A 16,976-nucleotide genomic window follows, 5' to 3' on the forward strand; every position below is an offset into this window, starting at 1 on the left:
TTGTTTTGGGTACTGCCAGATACTATACACAGATCCAGAAGCAGTTAGACCAGGGAAGCTCAGATAAATGTGTACGAGCTGTAAAGTGATGTTGGTGTTCGTGTGTCTTCACCCCGGCTATAAATAGCTTCTGTCAGTTAGTTATCCGTGTATATTGTGTAAAAATAGTAAACATTCCACATGGGAGAGATGTGTCAGCTGTGGAAGATACTATATACTAAAAATACTTTGAAAAACAGATCGATCAGTTACTGAATACAGGAGTATCGCCATACAGCATAAAATACACCTGGATTTGCAGCGTATTTCTGCCCATATGACTATATTACAATATAAAAGTATATATATTGTATAAAAGTATAATATAAAATTACGCTATGCCCCTGACATCTCGCCGGTGCTCGTGATCACACATGCCATGCATAGACATTTATTCCTAAGCATAACAACAGTTTTTATCCTTGCACGGCGTGCCGGTATTTATTTACACTGGATCTTGCTGGCAGAAAGTTCTAGAGTAAAAACTGGAGTATGGTTATATACAGTGCTTGCATTTCTACACGTATACACATCCAGGCACATGTATGTGGGCAAACAAATGTCAGAAAGACAAAAGGGGACACAATTTACTTGGTCTTGCGCCTGCCTCTTTCCCTAATTTCCCTTGTTTACTATTCTCCTCAGTTCACCATTACTAAATACATAGGGGCAGATCCACAAAAGAATTACGCCGGAGTATATATTGATACGCCAGCGTAATTTTAAATTTCCTGCGTCGTATCTTTGTTTTGTATCTTCAAAACAAGATATGACGGCATCTCGGGTCGATCCGACAGGCGTACGTCTTGGTACGCCGTCGGATCTAAGATGCAATGTTTCGGCGGCCGCTAGGTGGCGTTTCCGTTGAATTCCGCGTCGAGTATGCAAATTAGCTAGTTATGGCGATCCACAAACCTACGTCCGGCCGGCGCATTTTTTTACGTCGTTTGCGTTCGGCTTTTTCCGGCGTATATTTAAAGCTACTGTTATGAGGCGTACTCAATGTTAAGTACGGCCGTCGTTCCCGCGTAGAAATTTGAATTGTTTACGTTGTTTGCGTAAGTCGTTCGCGAATAGGGATTTGCGTAGAATGACGTCACCGTCGGAAGCATTGGCTTGTTCCGGGTTAATTTCGAGCATGCGCACTGGGATACCCCCACGGACGGCGCATGCGCAGTTAAAAAAAAACGTTGTTTACGTCGGGTCACGACGTATTAGCATAAAACACGCCCCCATCACAGAGATTTGAATGCCGCGCCATTACGCCGCCAAAGATACACTACGCCGCCGTAACTTACGGCGCAAATTCTTTGAGGATTAAAAAAAAAAAGTAAGTTACGGCGGCGTAGTGTATCTTAGATACGCTACGCCCGGCGGCATAATAATACGCCGCTGTACGTGGATCTACCCCATAGTTGCCAACATTGTAAAAAAAATGTACAGTAAGGCTTTTTTGTCTGTGGACAGTCTTATAATTAGTGGGCAGGGCATTCATTTGTAGGTGTAACTTAATGGGGGGAATTCAAATGCGGTGCGTGAAGCGAGCCGCCGTGAAAATTGAGCGTGACTTACGCTAAATATTGGGTGTGGCTCAAAGGGGGTGTGGTTAGTCTGAGATGAATGAGGGATCAAGGAATGGAGGAGAGAAACAAAAAGGAGAAATAGAGCAAAAGAAAGAAAGGAAGGAAGTGATGGAGGGACAACAGGCCCAGATCTTACACCACAATAGAAATATGTGTATTTCAGAAAATCAGCAGATAAAGATACTCCAAACACCTGGTGTTAGCGCTTCAATCATCTCGGCACCATGGTGTCAGGATGATTAAAGTACATTATTACATTGTAATATAAAATGAAATACTCACCCTAATGCAGAATCAGTGGGAACCCCCGAGTGTGTCACTTGCCATGTTGCCTGCCACCAGATGCCATCAGGTGCCCCCCAACAGAGTCCGTCCTTACATCAGGTGTCCCCAGCAGAGTTCCTCTTTACACCAGGTGTCCCCAGCAGAGTCCGTCCTTACACCAGGTGTCCCCAGCAGAGTTCATCCTTACATCAGGTGTCCCCAGCAGAGTAAAAGACAAAAAAAGGGACAAAGACGCACCATCCTAGTGTATTACCATTTTGACAAATTTTATTAAAGCAAAGTTCCGGCCACAATTTCACTTTTTAAATATAAATACCCCTGTAATACACAAGCTTAATGTATTCTAGTAAAGTTAGTCTGTAAACTAAGGTCCGTTTTGTTAGGTTGTTACAGCATTTAGACACTTTATAAAATAGAAATTGACTGGGGCCATCTTAAGTGTGGGCATCATGAAGCCAGACTGTATGACTTCCTGGATTTCAGCCTTGCAGATCTCACACATGCAGTGTAATAGGTTTCAGCACCTGTACTGTCCAAGTCACATGATTCTTCGAGACTGGGGAGTGCACAGACTCCTGGAAAGTTACACCCACTACATTCCCAGGAGTCTGTGCGGTGTAGGTTAAGAAGCTTAAAGAGGAGTTCCACCCAAATTTGGAACTTCCTCTTAACCCACTCCTCTCCCCCTTACATGCCACATTTGGCATGTAATTTTTTGGGGGGGGGAGTGGGGGCTTCAGCACGAGTGGGACTTCCTGTCCCACTTCCTCCTTCCTGTAGGCGACTAAGCTTAATCGCCTTCAGGAAGTGGCTGCTGTAGGCGATCGCCTAGGACACGTCACAGGTCCTAGGCGATCTCCTGGCCAATTACACGGCGCGGCTCCGGGCCGCGCCGCTCGCGCATGCGCAGTGCCGCGCCGCTCGCGCTCGCGCATGCGCAGTGGGTGCCCGGCCGTGAAGCCGACAGCTGTCACGGCCGGGTGCCCACACTGAAAATGAAGACGCCGGCCGGGGAGAGGAGCGGAGCCCCGGCCGGCGCGTCGCTGGAGCGCTGGAGCAGGTAAGTGCCTGTTTATTAAAAGCCAGCAGCTACACTTTTTGTTGCTGCTGACTTTTAATAAACATACAAATGGCTGGAACTCCCCTTTAAGCACCTAGGTGCAGGAAGTGGGAAGATTAACTATTCTGCCTAGCAACAACACTTTGAAGGCATCTAAAAAAAAAAATGTTTTTCTTAAAGGACTAATGACATTTTTTTAAAACTACTGATGTAATGTTATATTTATGGGTGGAACTCTTTACACTTTACACTTTAAAAAACAACATAAAAAACATACTCACAATTGTAATGGAAAGGTTTGCAGTAAGAAAGTCATTCCATAAATGGCTGCAGCATGTAGAACCCAAACCACACTCCAAATGGTCATGGAGGATATGAGTCCCTCCTTACATCAGCTGTCCCTAGCGGAGTCCCTCCTTACATCAGGTGTTCCCAGCGGAGTCCCTCCATACACCAGGTGTCCCCAGCGGAGTCCCTTCTTACATCAGGCATTCCCAGCAGAGTTCCCCTTACATCAGGCATTCAAGACGTAACGTACAGGGGAGGAGTTAACGTCTGACGTCACCCGCGGCCATTGTCATGGTTTGAAACATATTGTGATGCAGTTTCGCTTGCACTTGGCTCAAGTGCCTCACTTGTAAGTGAATTTTATACTTCTTTTGCTGGATTAAAATAGTAAAACAGAGAACACTAGATCCTCTTTATTCTATTTGCATATGTGCCTTGTGGAGAATCGAGTTCTGGTACTTTCATTGAATCGCTGGAGGTTCAAGCCCCATTGTGTGGGTTAAATGCTGTGTGACCTATTCAGGTTGAATCCGTGAGCTGAGAGGCTAGTTTTACTGTATTTGTGGTGGATGGGAAATACTCACCTGTTTCACTGTTTCGCTTGTTAACAGGCACCAATACACTCTTCCTCTACAAGTGTGCTAAGCTTGTTGTCCGGGAGACCTACGGCCGGGGAGCACTGATTTTTCAAAGCCGGGCACCCCTTCCATAGATTTCCATGTTAAACGGTCATTTCTCCGGTGATTTTGGGGACCTGGTACCGGCCGGTCGTAGGTCCCCTGGCACACATGTAGCCCCATTTCTCCTCTACAAGTGTGCAAAGTTTGTTGCCTGGGGAACCTACGGCTGGGGAGAACCAATTTTTGAAAACTGGGCACCCCTTCTATAGTCATGGGCACAGTGAGGCATGGGCACAGTGAGGTATGGACACAGTGAGGCATGCAGATGGACACCCTAGGCTTATACTCGAGTCAATACGTTTTCCCATTTTTTTGTGGTAAAATTAGGTACCTTGGCTTATACTGGAGTATATACGATAACTGCCTACTCCAAATATGGAATTTATAAAAATATATATATATGTAAGTATTGTGTTTAACAATTTTATTTTTGGAACAAAATTTTTTAATAACATAAAGAAACTTCCAGATCCTCTGTCAGAAATGAAATCATATTTTACAGTAATAAAAAGTGCACCCCATGTTCAAAATTCGAAAAAATAAACATAATAGAAAACGTAAAAATCCTAGATTAATATAAATTATAAGTGGGAATAATGATAGTCTTGAGACCATGGTGGGTGGGGATCTCATAGCTGATATTGCCATCGTGTGGCATGCTGCTGTGGAGGCTGTCGTGGCTGTGGAGGTGGAGGCTGGTAGTCTGACAGGTGGGTGTTCTCGGTCATTACATATTTACATAGTTAGTCAGGTTTAAAAAAGACACAAGTCCATTCAGTTCAACCAACAAAAAAAAAAAAAACATATCGTACAATCCCATATACCCAATTCTATACCCACAGTTGATCCAGAGGAAGACAAAAAACCCCAGCAGAGCATGATCCAATTTGCTACAGCAGGGAAAAAAATTCCTTCCTGATTCCCGAGAGGCAATCGGATCAACTTTACCTATAAATGTTAGAACTCAGTTATATTTATGTACATTTAGGAAAGTATCCAGGCCTTTGTTAGGCCCCTTTCACACTGACACGTTTTTCAAGCGGTTTAGCCCTAAAAATAGCGCTGCTATACCGCCTGAAAAAATCGTACCCTGCAGTCTTCAGTGTGAAAGCCTGAAGGCTTTCACACTGAAGCGGTGCGCTAGCAGGACCGCTCCAAATGTCCTGCTAGCCGCATCTTTGGAGTGGTATAGGAGCGGGGTGTTTAACGCTTCTACACCGTTCCTTCCCATTGAAATCAATAGGAAACCGCGTTAATACCACCGGCAATGCGCCGCTGCAGAGGAGCATTGCCGGCGGTATTAACCCTTTTTCACCCGCTAGCGGGGGTTCAAACCGCACCGCTGGCGTCCGAATATTGCGGTAAATACGACGGTATAGCGGCGCTAAATATCGCGCCGCTATACCGCCACCGCACCTCCCATGCCCAGTGTGAAAGGGGCCTTAAAGCAATCTACTGAGCTGGCCAGAACCACCTCTGGAGGGAGTCTGTTCCACATTTTCACAGCTCTTACTGTGAAGAAACCTTTGCGTATTTTTTCCTCTAGACGTAAAGAGTGCCCCCTTGTCTTTTGTGTTGACCGTAAAGTGAATAACTTATCACCAAGTTTATGGACCCCTTATATATTTGTACATGTTGATCATATCCCCCCTTATCCTCCTCTTCTCAAGAGAGAATAAATTCAGTCCCCATGATCTTTCCTCAAAGCTGAGCTCCTCCATGCCCCTTATCGGTTTGGTTGCCCTTCTCTGCACTTTCTCCAGTTCCCCGATATCCTTTTTGAGAACTGGAGCCCAAAACTGAACTGCATATTCCAGATGAGGTCTTACTAATGATTTGTACAGGGGCAAAATTATATCTCTGTCTCTGGAGTCCATACCTCTCAATACAAGAAAGGACTTTGCTCGCTTTGGAAACCGCAGCTTGGCATTGCATGCCATTACTGAGCTTATGATCTACCAAAACCCCCAGATCCTTCTACACTACAGATCCCCCCAGTTGTACTCCCCCTAGCATGTATGATGCATGCATATTCTTAGCCCCCAACTGTATAACTTTACATTTATCAACATTAAACCTCATCTGCCACTTAGTCGCCCAATTAGACAGAGCATTGATGCCGGCTTGTTAATTGGCGACATCCTGTAAGGACGTTATTCCACTGCATAGCTTGGTGTCATCTGCAAAGACAGAAATGTTACTTTTGATCCCAGACCCAATATCATTTATAAAGATATTAAAAAGTAAGGGTCCCAACACTGAACCTTGGGGTATACCGCTGATGACCTTAGACCACAGATGTCAAACACAAGGCCCGTGGGCTGAATCCAGCCCTCCAGGCCATTTAATGTGGCCCTCACACCTCTCCTGCACCTGCAAGAGAGCTCCAGCCCTCCTCTGGTCCTCCTCCAGACCCTTACTTTCTGCTTTTAAGCAATGCATCCAGCTTCCTCCCAGCAGCAGCATAAGTGATGTAAGGGAGAGTGGGGGACTCAATTTCTGATAATGGGGTGGCTCTTGACATCTAATGTGCTGGCAGGGATGGACTGGCCATAGGGACTACAGGGAGTTTCCCGGTGGGCCGATGGCTCAGTGGGCCATTTTTAAAAACAGAGATGCTGCTTGGAGGACTTTTAATGCCCTGACAGTGCCCCAGTGTGAAAGCACTCAGGCTTTCACAGTGGGGCACTGGGGCTGCAGCGGAAGCGTTTTTCAGTTGCTTTACAGGCGCTATTTTTAGCCCAAAAGCGCCTAAAAAACGCCTCAGTGTAAAAAGGGGTCCTACACTCACCCCCTCTCTTTTACACTCACTCTCTTTTTCTTACACTCAACCCCCTCTCACCCCCTTTCCCTCAACCCTCCCCCTCTCTCTCTCTCTCTCATTCCCCTCTCTCTCACCCTCTCATGATATACAATAATGGATGTAGGAGTCTTTTGGTGGGCGTGATTTTTCAGGGGATGGGGGCAGCATTTTATTGAATTAAAGTGGGCCGGTCTGGATGAAGTCCAGGGCCAAATTTTTGTCCCAGTCCAGCCCTGTGTGCTGGACATCTAATCTTACAGATACAACTGGCCCTTTTGAGGGCAATCATAATGCTGATGTGGCCCACAATGAAATTGAGTTTGACACCCCTGCCTTAGACCATTCAGAGTAAGAATCATTAACCACGACTCTCTGAATTCTGTCTTTTAGACAGTTTTCTATCCATTTACAAACTGTTATTTCCAATCCTGTAGACCTTACCTTACACTTGAGCAGTGTTTTGCGGAACTGTATCGAACGCTTTTGCAAAATCCAAGTATACCACAGCCACGCCTCTGTCCAAGATTTTACTTACCTCTTCATAAAAAGAAATCAGGTTTGTCTGACAACTTCTGTCCCAGACCCCTGTGTTTAGTCTTCTGGGGGGTGCTGAGTCGTCTAAAGGCTTTATTTCCCAATGCTACGCCATCTTGTTACAGTCAGTGATGAAGCAGCATCCTCTGAAGATAAGGGATAAGTGGGAGGCGGATGTTGGCCAGTTAGATGGGAACAATGGGAAGAGATTTTTCAGGCAGTGGGCAGGTGTTCACTGAACGTCTCCCAAAGGCTTACCCAGCTATATATCCTGCTACGAACTTACTATACTCCCCGCAGGCTTCACTTGAAGAATTCACAGCTCGACCCCACATGCATGCGCTGAAAAGGGGCCATGGAAATCTTATCCATATGCTGTGGAGGTGTCCCAAACTCCACACATATTGGGCAGGAGTGGTGACTACTGTTAACTCAGTGTTTGGAGTATTTCTTCCACAGGACCCGCAAGCCTGCCTCCTAGGTGCTCTGGAGGAATACAAATGGGAAGAGGATTGCAGAGAGGCTGTACATAGGGTATTGTTCCAGGCGAGGAAACTAATTATGGTACACTGGAAGGCTGAGGCCCCCCCGACCATGAAGAAGTGGATTACCAATATTGGAATGGTACTGAGAATGGAGAAGCTAGTATACCAGCACAGGGGCAGCGCACATAAGTTTAAGAAGATTTGGGCGAGGTGGTTGGACTAACCAGGACTAGCCCGGTGGACTTACTGGCACATAGGCTACTGGGAATTAATGTCGGGTGAGGTATGGGATGTGTGAACTAATAAAGGGGAGAATGTGCAGTTTTAGACGTGGTTCTATTGTTGGTAATTTCTTTCTTTTCTTTTCTTTGGCTGGACAGTCAGCTCTGAATCCAGTACTGTACTGCACTTTATGTACGCAATGTTTTGTTACCCCACATTGTCACGGGGAGTATGTATCTCTTGTACCTCTGCTGAACTCAATAAAATGTTGTTGGATAAAAAAAAAAAAAAAAAAAAAAACATATCCATGGTCATGTGTGTTTTTCTCTCTGATGAAACCTCTCTGAATATCAGTACAACATATAAAAAGGCATGATAAACTTACTACCATAAAGCAATATAGGACTTTAGAGCCCCGACTGGAAGAAAAAACCCCTGCAGTGGCCCCCACCCTCCAACACTGCAAGACTTGTTAAGGCCAGGGGCGGACTGACCCATCAGGTGCTCGGGCACTGGCCGAGGGCATGGCCGTTATTGGGCCCATGAGAGTCTCTGCACCTGCAATACATGCAGTCTAGCAGGGATTCAGGAAGCGGCTGTAATAATACCCCGCACAGCGCGCTGCTCCTTGCCGGTTCCTCCTTCCCTCCTGTACATGTCCACCCCAGGTGCTTGTACATGACAACACCTGGGATGGACGAGAAGAGAGGAAGGGCCGGTGGGAAACTGCACACTGCGAGAGATATTCAGGCATCGGGTGAGGCGCTGTGCACTTTTTTTTACAGGAGCCTGGAGGTACCATGGTCGCCATCGTGGGGGCGGGAGCGGAGGCTGCCATTTTGTTGAAGCCCAGAGCGTCAGCAGTAAATCATAAAGTGGAACTAAACCCATCGATTTAACAGTTTAAAAAAACAGATACAATCCTGGAATCCCAGGATTACTAATTGTCACATTTTCTTCTGTCTTCAACCAAACTGTCAAACCATCAATTGGCTGGTGTCATAACTGATCAAATGTGCAGCAACCATGGCAGTTGCAGATTGAAATGAAGCAGCTTTCTGTAAAGGATAGGAGGGTTTAATTCCGCTTTAATGTGTCAACAGATCAGCCTCTACAACAGCAGCAGTGCCTAAAAATGGAGTGCAACTGAGCATGTGCAGAGCAGGGTGAGACAGTGTATTACTGGATTTAAACAGTATAGACACACTTTTTAGGCTCAGTTCACATATGTCCAGCCGCAGTTTCCCTGTGTTTTTTAAAAGGAGTCTGGTGCAGTTTTTTTCACCGGTTCAGGTGCAAATCGATGCAGGTGCAATTTTTTACTTGAAATTGCACCTAAACCAGACTGAAAAACGCACAGTACTCTTTTTAAAAATGCACTGCGGCTGGCCTGCAGATATGTGAACCGGCTCCATAGAGAAGGCTGCCGGATTCACATCTAATGCAAATTGGATGTGGTTCAAAACGCATTCCAATTTGCAAATATGTGAACTGAGCCTTAATGTTTTACAAAGCTGTACCTGCAAAAGGAGCCAGTCTGAAGCATATAACAAGACTTAATTAATTGACTAATGTTCCACAATAAATTGATGTGTAATAATGCACAGAAATTATGATAGGCCAGATAAGTTAAGTAAGTGTATTATATCAAAGCAGGTAAACAGTACAAGACTTAGCATCAAACAAATAAAACACTTAAAGAGGAAGTAAACCCTGATGGGTGTTACTTCCTCTTTGTTTCCCTGCAAAGGTAAAGCATGAGGCCCGGTACACACGAACAAACATGTACGATGAAACTGGTCCGTCGGACCGTTTTCACCGTGCATGCCTGCCAGAGGGCTTCTGTACGATGGCTGTACTAACCATCGTACAGAAGTCCGCGCGTAAACAATACGCGGGGCGTGTCCGCGTCGTCGCCGCGGCGATGACGCGGCGACGTGGGCGGGCCTGCCATTTAAAGGCTTCCACGCATGCGTCAAAGTCATTCGACGCATGCGAGGGACGGCGGGCGCTTGGACATGTACGGTAGGTCTGTACTGACGACCGTACATGTCCGAGCGGGCAGGATTCCAGCGGACGGTTTTAAAACATGTCCAGGAATATTTGTCTGCTGGGAAAAGGCCCGGCGGGCAAATGTTTGCTGGAATTCGGCCCGCTCGCGCCTACACACGACCGAACATGTATGCTGAAACTGGCCCGCGGACCAGTTTCAGCATACATGTTTGGTCGTGTGTACGGGGCCTTATGGACTACTATGCATCGCATAGTAGCCCATTTTGTGACACTTACCTTCAGAAGAAGCCCACGATGTCCCCGTCTTCCTCGCTGGTAGCTGGCGGCCATTCGTCACCCCTCTTCCTTTCGGGGCCGCGTACTCCGGCTCTGTGACTGGCTGGAGTCGCGTGACGTCACTCCCACGCATGCGCGCGGGAGCCACCTTTAACGGCATGACCGGAGATAGAAACAGCACAGCGTGCTCTTCCCTAATCTGGCGCGTGCGCACAAGAAATCGCACTATGCCGATTTGCAAATATCTCCTAGACCGTGCAAGTCTGAGATATTTTAAGCACCAACAGGTAAGCCTTAATCAAGACTTACCTGTAGGTTAAAGTGGTTGTAAAGGGTTTACAACCACTTTAAAAGTTATAGAACTATGCAAAGTGAACTCTGGCCTATAACAGGAGGAAATACCTAAACTGCAGCAATGTTAGTCCAAATTTTAACTGAGATAACGATTAATGAGTGAAATCAGACCCATTTAACTCAATGATAATGTTCTTGAGTGCACACTATAGTGATACCCCAGATATGGGAATCTGTAAGTGTACCTGAGAGGGGTACCCCTGGATGTCTCAAATACCTGGCGCATTAAGGTTAGAGTTGACCAGCTTGAGATGGGGCCCTTTCGTGGATGGTGCACAGAAATCTGTCTCTGTTTTCAGGTAAGTCTGTCATAATGTGCTAGTATGCGATGCATACTAGCACATTATGACTTAAACTGCCTTTTTTTATGTGGTTTACTACCGCTTTAACCTATCCTCAATCCCCAATTTTTTTGTGCAAAATAAAAGATGAGTTTGTAGGCAGGTTGCCTACAGTGTGGGTTTTCTGCACTAGTGAGGTAGTTGGGTTGCTCAGGCTGAGGAAAGGGTTAACTTTCAGTACCTCAGTTCCTTTTGGCTTTTGGTCTTGGGCTGGCCTTTCACCCCATGTGATACATAAATAGGGGAAGGTCCAGAGTTCAACAAGTCTGCATATAAAACCATGGACATGGTTATGATGGACACTACCAGTTAGTGGAGATCGTCAGTCATGGACAAACCCCTGGTTCACACTGTTGCGGCTCCACGCGCTGCGTTTTGCACGGGCACAGCAGCTGATTCATTTAAATGGGCTGCCGTGCCTCCTGAAACCCAGGAAAAAGGTCCCTGCTCCATTTCTTGACTCACAGCCCCGCACGAGACCCGCAAGTGCAGCGTGGTTCCCAGTGCGGGAGCGACTTCCAATGTGTGCCACTGAAATTATCGACTGCTCAAGCACTAAGGCTCATCAACCGTTTTCTTTCTGCAAAAATGCCACTGCTCATGGATGCACTGTCTGTGGGATTTTCCTTTTGCCTCTAAACTAAGGTGACCAGATTTTTAAAATAAAATCCGGGGACATATTTTTTCTTTACTAGTAACGGCGGCAATCAGCGACTCTCTGCCCGTCACCGTCCGCCTCCCAAGTCTTACTCTTCGGGCCCCGGCAACTACTATTTTCCTTGCACGTGATTGGGTATTCTTTGCAAAGTGAATCATTACCTAATTTACTAAGCTCTGGGGCAACTGCTCTTGCAGAGTGCAACTGCACTTTGCAAAGTGCACAGTCTATTTGCCTTTAGTAATCAACCCCATAGGCCAGTGTTTCTCAATTCCAGTCCTCAGGCCCCCCCAACAGGTCAGGTTTTCCCTCAGATGAAAAGGCTGTGGTGATTACTAAGGCAGTGAAACTGATCAAATCACCTGTGCAAAATAATGGAAATCCTGAAAACCTGACCTGTTGGGGGGGCCTGAGGACTGGAATTGAGAAACACTGCCATAGGCTAACATGCAGGGGCATTTAGCCTAAATTCACACTAACAGCGGGATTGAAATCATGCGAGTTCAGCTGAATTTGCATGATTTTATTCCAGCATGTCATGTCAATCCGACTTCGGGGGCCATTTCAGAGACATCTGTGCAGGTTCCTGCACAGATGTCTATACAAATCGTACCCCGATGTCGCCAAAAGTAGTAAAAAAACGACTTCTGGGAATCGGTGTGGCGCCGTAAATGCTAGCAATAGCCAATGGTTTGGCATGCGATTTTGACATGTCAAATCGCCACAGTGTGGACCAGGGCTTAAAGGTAGAGAAAAAAAAAGCCCATAGGAGCAGCAGAAAAAAAACGTCCAGTGTGCAGCCAACTTGGCCGAATTTACTTGGAAAATAAATATGACCAACTAACTTCTAAAAACAGCTTTAGCAGCACTGTGTCTCTGAAAAGCAGCCAAAGTGTAATAAATCACCAAATTCCCTGGTTTATACGGTGGAATCACTACACATACAGGTCTGACAAATGTCATTTTCTAATAATAATATAATAGGAATGCAGGCTGCTGATTAGAGTGTAGAGCTGACAATCCGTCTATCGCCTTCTTGTACTGTCTCCAGCAGGCTTCCGTAGCTGTAGTAGGAAGTTCTTCCTTCCTTGCCCATACTTCTCAGTGACCTCTGCTCAGTGCTGTGCCTGTGTGCTGCTTCTATGAGCTTCAACTCTGTTTATTAGCACAGACATCATGAATAAGTATGTAGTAGGAGCTTCCATGGTCGGAACGTTAATAGGTGGATCAGTCCTTCTAAAGTAAGTAGGTTGTCATATGCAGGTGATTTTCTATACACCAGCAATCCAGCATTTGTTACAGAACATCTAAGCTGCTGAATTTGTGCATTTAAAGTGACCATTTATTTACAACTTCAAGTGTTTCTCTAGCCAATTTATTTTTAGGGGTCATGCACATGAATGTAAATGCATGTAGTGTATGTGCTTTGATCTCTGACCTGCTGCATTTGGATTGCTCTTCGCAGAGAGCACTTGACAGGCGGTGAGAAAGCGTTGTATTGCCTCTTCGCTGCCTGCTTTCACCCCTTGATCGCTACACTAGCGCAACGCAACAGCGCGACTTGAGGCGATATAGTTTGTGTTTGTAGCGCTATACAAGTCATTCATTGCAGAGTAGCCCCGTTTACTCACCCAAAGCAACAAGGGGTATCATTCATGCCTCAGCAGGTGTACAATTCCTGGCTGCAGTTGAGGAGCAGTAAAAACACGCTTTCAACTGCAGGCTTTTACCACCCCTCCACTGCTATTTTGAATGAGTCATAAAATACAACAGTATTTACAGTGGTTGAAAGCCCCAGCTGCAGCGTATTTCTGCCCATATTACACGAGACGCTGGTAAACTCGAGTTCAGAGGCATTTGGGCATTTTTTTCAACTGCCCCTGAACACATTTAATGTTATCCTATGTGTCCATGCACACATTCACGTTTTTTTGCGTTTTAAAGCAGTTGGGTTTAGGCTGGTTTTTTCAGACGCAAAATTTTGGGTTCAGACGCAAACGTTTTTGCGTTTCAAAGCTTTGGGAGGGTCTACAATGTCTTTGTTATGAACGCTGATAGACGCAAACGCGGCAAAATTGCCACGAAATTCGCGGCAAAAACGGGCGTTTTAAACGCCGGTTTTTGCCTTTGAAAACTTGAGTTTACATGTGTTTGCATTTGCTTCCCGTGTGCATGGGGAAACGTGCCTCTTCCCTGTAATTCTTGTGTAAGCCTAGGTTCACATTGATGCGTTTTGGCATGTTATTTGACATGTCAAATCGCATGCCAAATCGGCAGCTATTGCCAGCAATGTCACCGTCCGAATTGGTGCGGGGCCGCACCGCACTGATTCCCAAAAGTAGTTCCTGTACTACTTTTGGCGACTTGCATAGATATTTTTGTAGGAACCCGCACAGATGTCTCTGAAATCGCTCCTGAAGTCGGACTGACATACGAATATGAAATTTTGAACTCGCACAATTTCTATCCCGCAGTTAGTGTGAACCTAGGCTTAACACCGGTGCTAGCGATTTCATGACAATCAGTGCATTTTTATAGCGCTGATCGCTGTATAAATTCCAATGGTCCCAAAAAAGTGTCAAAAGTCTCCGATCTGTTCGTTGCAATGTCGCAGTACCGTTATAAATCGCAGGTCACTGCCATTACTAGTAAACAAAATGCATACAAATTGCCATAAATCTTTCCCATTGTTTGTAGACGATATAACTTTTGCGCAAACAAATCAATATACGCTTATTGTGATTGTTTTCTTTTTTTTTCTTTTACCAAAAATATGTAGACGAATATATATTGGCCTAAACTCATGAAGAAACTTGTTTTTAAAAAAAAATATTTGTGATATTTATTATAGCAAAAAGTGAAAAATATATATATTTTTTCAAAATTGTCACTCTATTTTTGTTTACAGCGCAAAAAATAAAAACCGCAGAGGTGATCAAATAGCACCAAAAGAAAGCTCTATTTGTGGGGGTCTGGGCACAGCGTCAAGCAACCGCGCAATTGTCAGTTAAAGCGACACAGTGCCAAATTGTAAAAAGTGTTTTGGTCAGGAAGGGGGTAAAATCTTCCGGGGCTGAAGTGGTTAACCGCTTGGCGTCCGCGCTATAGCCAAATGACAGCTACAACGCAGACCCCAAATGTCACTGAGACTCGGGTGATTACAGATCCGAGTAAGGGGCCGGTCCGGCCCCTTACCACATGATCAGCTGCCAGCCAATGATCACGTGATGTAAACAAAAGCCTGTAATTGTTTTTTTTCCTCGCCAGTGCCGCCTATCAGTGCCGCCTCGTCGGTGCCCATCAGTGCAGCCTCATCAGCGTATATCAATGAAGGAGAAAAATTACCTGTTTGCAACATTTTATAACAAAATATAAAAAAATATATATATTTTTTTTAATTCGGTATTTTAATTATTTTTCTAAATAAAAATAGCAGAGGTGATCAAATACCACCAAAAGAAAGCTCTAATTGTGGGGAAAAAAATTATAAAAATTTAATTTAGGTACAGTGTTGTATGACCGCACAATTGTCATTCAGCCCTGGTTCACACTGGGTACGATTTGGAACGATTTGAGATGCGATTTGACATGTCAAATCGCATCTCAAATCGGCGGCAATTGTCAGCAATGGCACTGTCCTAATCAGTGCGACGCCGCATCTGCGATTTCAAAAAGTAGTTCCTGTACTACTTTTTGCGATTTCGGGCCGCGATTTACATTAAATTGCGGCCGAAATCGCGGCAAAATCGCAGCCGTAAAATCGCGCATTTTACCGCGATTTTGAATTCGCAGCAGTGTGAACCTAGGCTCAAAGTGCATCAGCGCTGAAAATTGGTCTTGGCAGGAGGGGGGGTTTAAGTGCCCAGTAAGCAAGTGGTTAAAGTAACCCAGTGCCATATCGCAAAAAATGGCCTGGTCATGATGGGGGGTAAACCTTCCAGAGCTGAAGTGGTTAAGCTCAGCGTTTAAGCTCCATGTACACTGGGCTTAAATGCCCTAATGGGGCATAGAATTTGTTATATAGATGGTTTCTCTGAACCATTTTCTATGGCGTTATGTTTAGTTCACATGCTGCCATCTAGTGACCTTTTGTGTAAATGCATTTGTATTTCTAGGTTTCTTTGATTTATGACACACTTCGTTTCTATGTAATGCTTCACCCTTCTTCCTGAGTTTTGTACTTCCTGTGTAATGGAGACTGCTAAAAGGCCACATGTAACATGGGCACATGTATTCTGCATAGTAAGCTACAGACAATATTATTTTTTAATGCATAAGTACCACAACCTAGTTATCTGTTTGTATCCTGTCATCTGCTCTAACCCTGATAAAAGCACCTCTGTGAATAGAATTGGTACTTGGTGAGTTCTAGCTATCTGATGAGGATTGTCCTTAGTGATTATATCTGCTTATACGGGCCAGGCATAGAGGTCTCACAACGGCTAATTGCTTCACAACAGTCAGAATAAAAAATCTGTTCTCTTGGGAGTAAAAAACGCTCATATAGAGTTTTTATTTTTTTCTGCCAGTAGGCTCCAATCAGAAATGCGAACCAGGAGGGTTTTCTGTCCTGCCTTTAAACGTTGAGCTCAAAATTTGCCTGTAATCGTCCTAATGTGCATGGACACATAGGATATCATTGAGCTTCTTCTATAGGCAGAACACAAAACTCCTGTAGAAACAGCGATTTTTAAGCCAGTGTGCATGGAGCCTTAAGCCTCATACACACGATCGGATTGTCCAAAGGGCGTTGGCCAGGAACTTGTCTTGCATACAAACGGCACACAAGTGTCGGCCAACAAACACGAACGTAGTTACGTACTACAAGTTTTTTTTAGCTCTTTAACACCACCCTTTGGGCACCTTCCGCTAATGTTGTGTTTGGTGAGCATTGCTTCCGAGCATGCGTGTTTGTACTTTGGACTTTTGTCTGACAGACTTGTGTACACACGATCGGAAAATTTTATGGCCTGCCATCCAACATTTGTCTGCGGAAAATCCGACGACAATTGTCCGATGGAGCGTACAAAGGGTCATATTTTCCGCCAATAGGTTGTCAACACACAATTCCCGCCGGAAAATCTGATCGTGTGTACGAGGCTTTAGGCTTTGTTTCCACTAGTGTGACCCCAAAGTTCCACGGTTTACAGTGCGACTTTGCAATGCGATTAATGATGCGATGTCATGCGACTGGTGTGAACCATGGGAGAACAATACAGCGCACACATGCAAAAATTACATTTATCCTGCAAGGCTAGTAAAAAACACCTGAACATATTTAAAAATACAGGGGTTTGGTCACACTATATGGTCAGGACCCACTAATTTTGGGTACTTTGTCGCAGTAAGTGGGCT

At 45.1% G+C, this 16,976-nt stretch overlaps 1 protein-coding gene across 1 annotated transcript in view; it reads left to right on the forward strand.

Moving 5' to 3' along the window:
* Positions 1-12,657: 12,657 nt before the first annotated feature.
* Positions 12,658-16,976, forward strand: part of LOC120937495 (retinol dehydrogenase 13-like) — a 73,653-nt gene continuing 69,334 nt past the window's right edge. The window contains exon 1 of the mRNA XM_040350762.1: positions 12,658-12,862. Within this exon, the coding sequence (XP_040206696.1) occupies positions 12,798-12,862 (65 nt within the window). The 5' untranslated portion in view covers positions 12,658-12,797. The remainder of the gene's footprint in view (positions 12,863-16,976) is intronic.

Source organism: Rana temporaria, chromosome 4, assembly GCF_905171775.1.
Source record: "Rana temporaria chromosome 4, aRanTem1.1, whole genome shotgun sequence".
NCBI classification, from domain to species: Eukaryota; Metazoa; Chordata; class Amphibia; order Anura; family Ranidae; genus Rana; species Rana temporaria.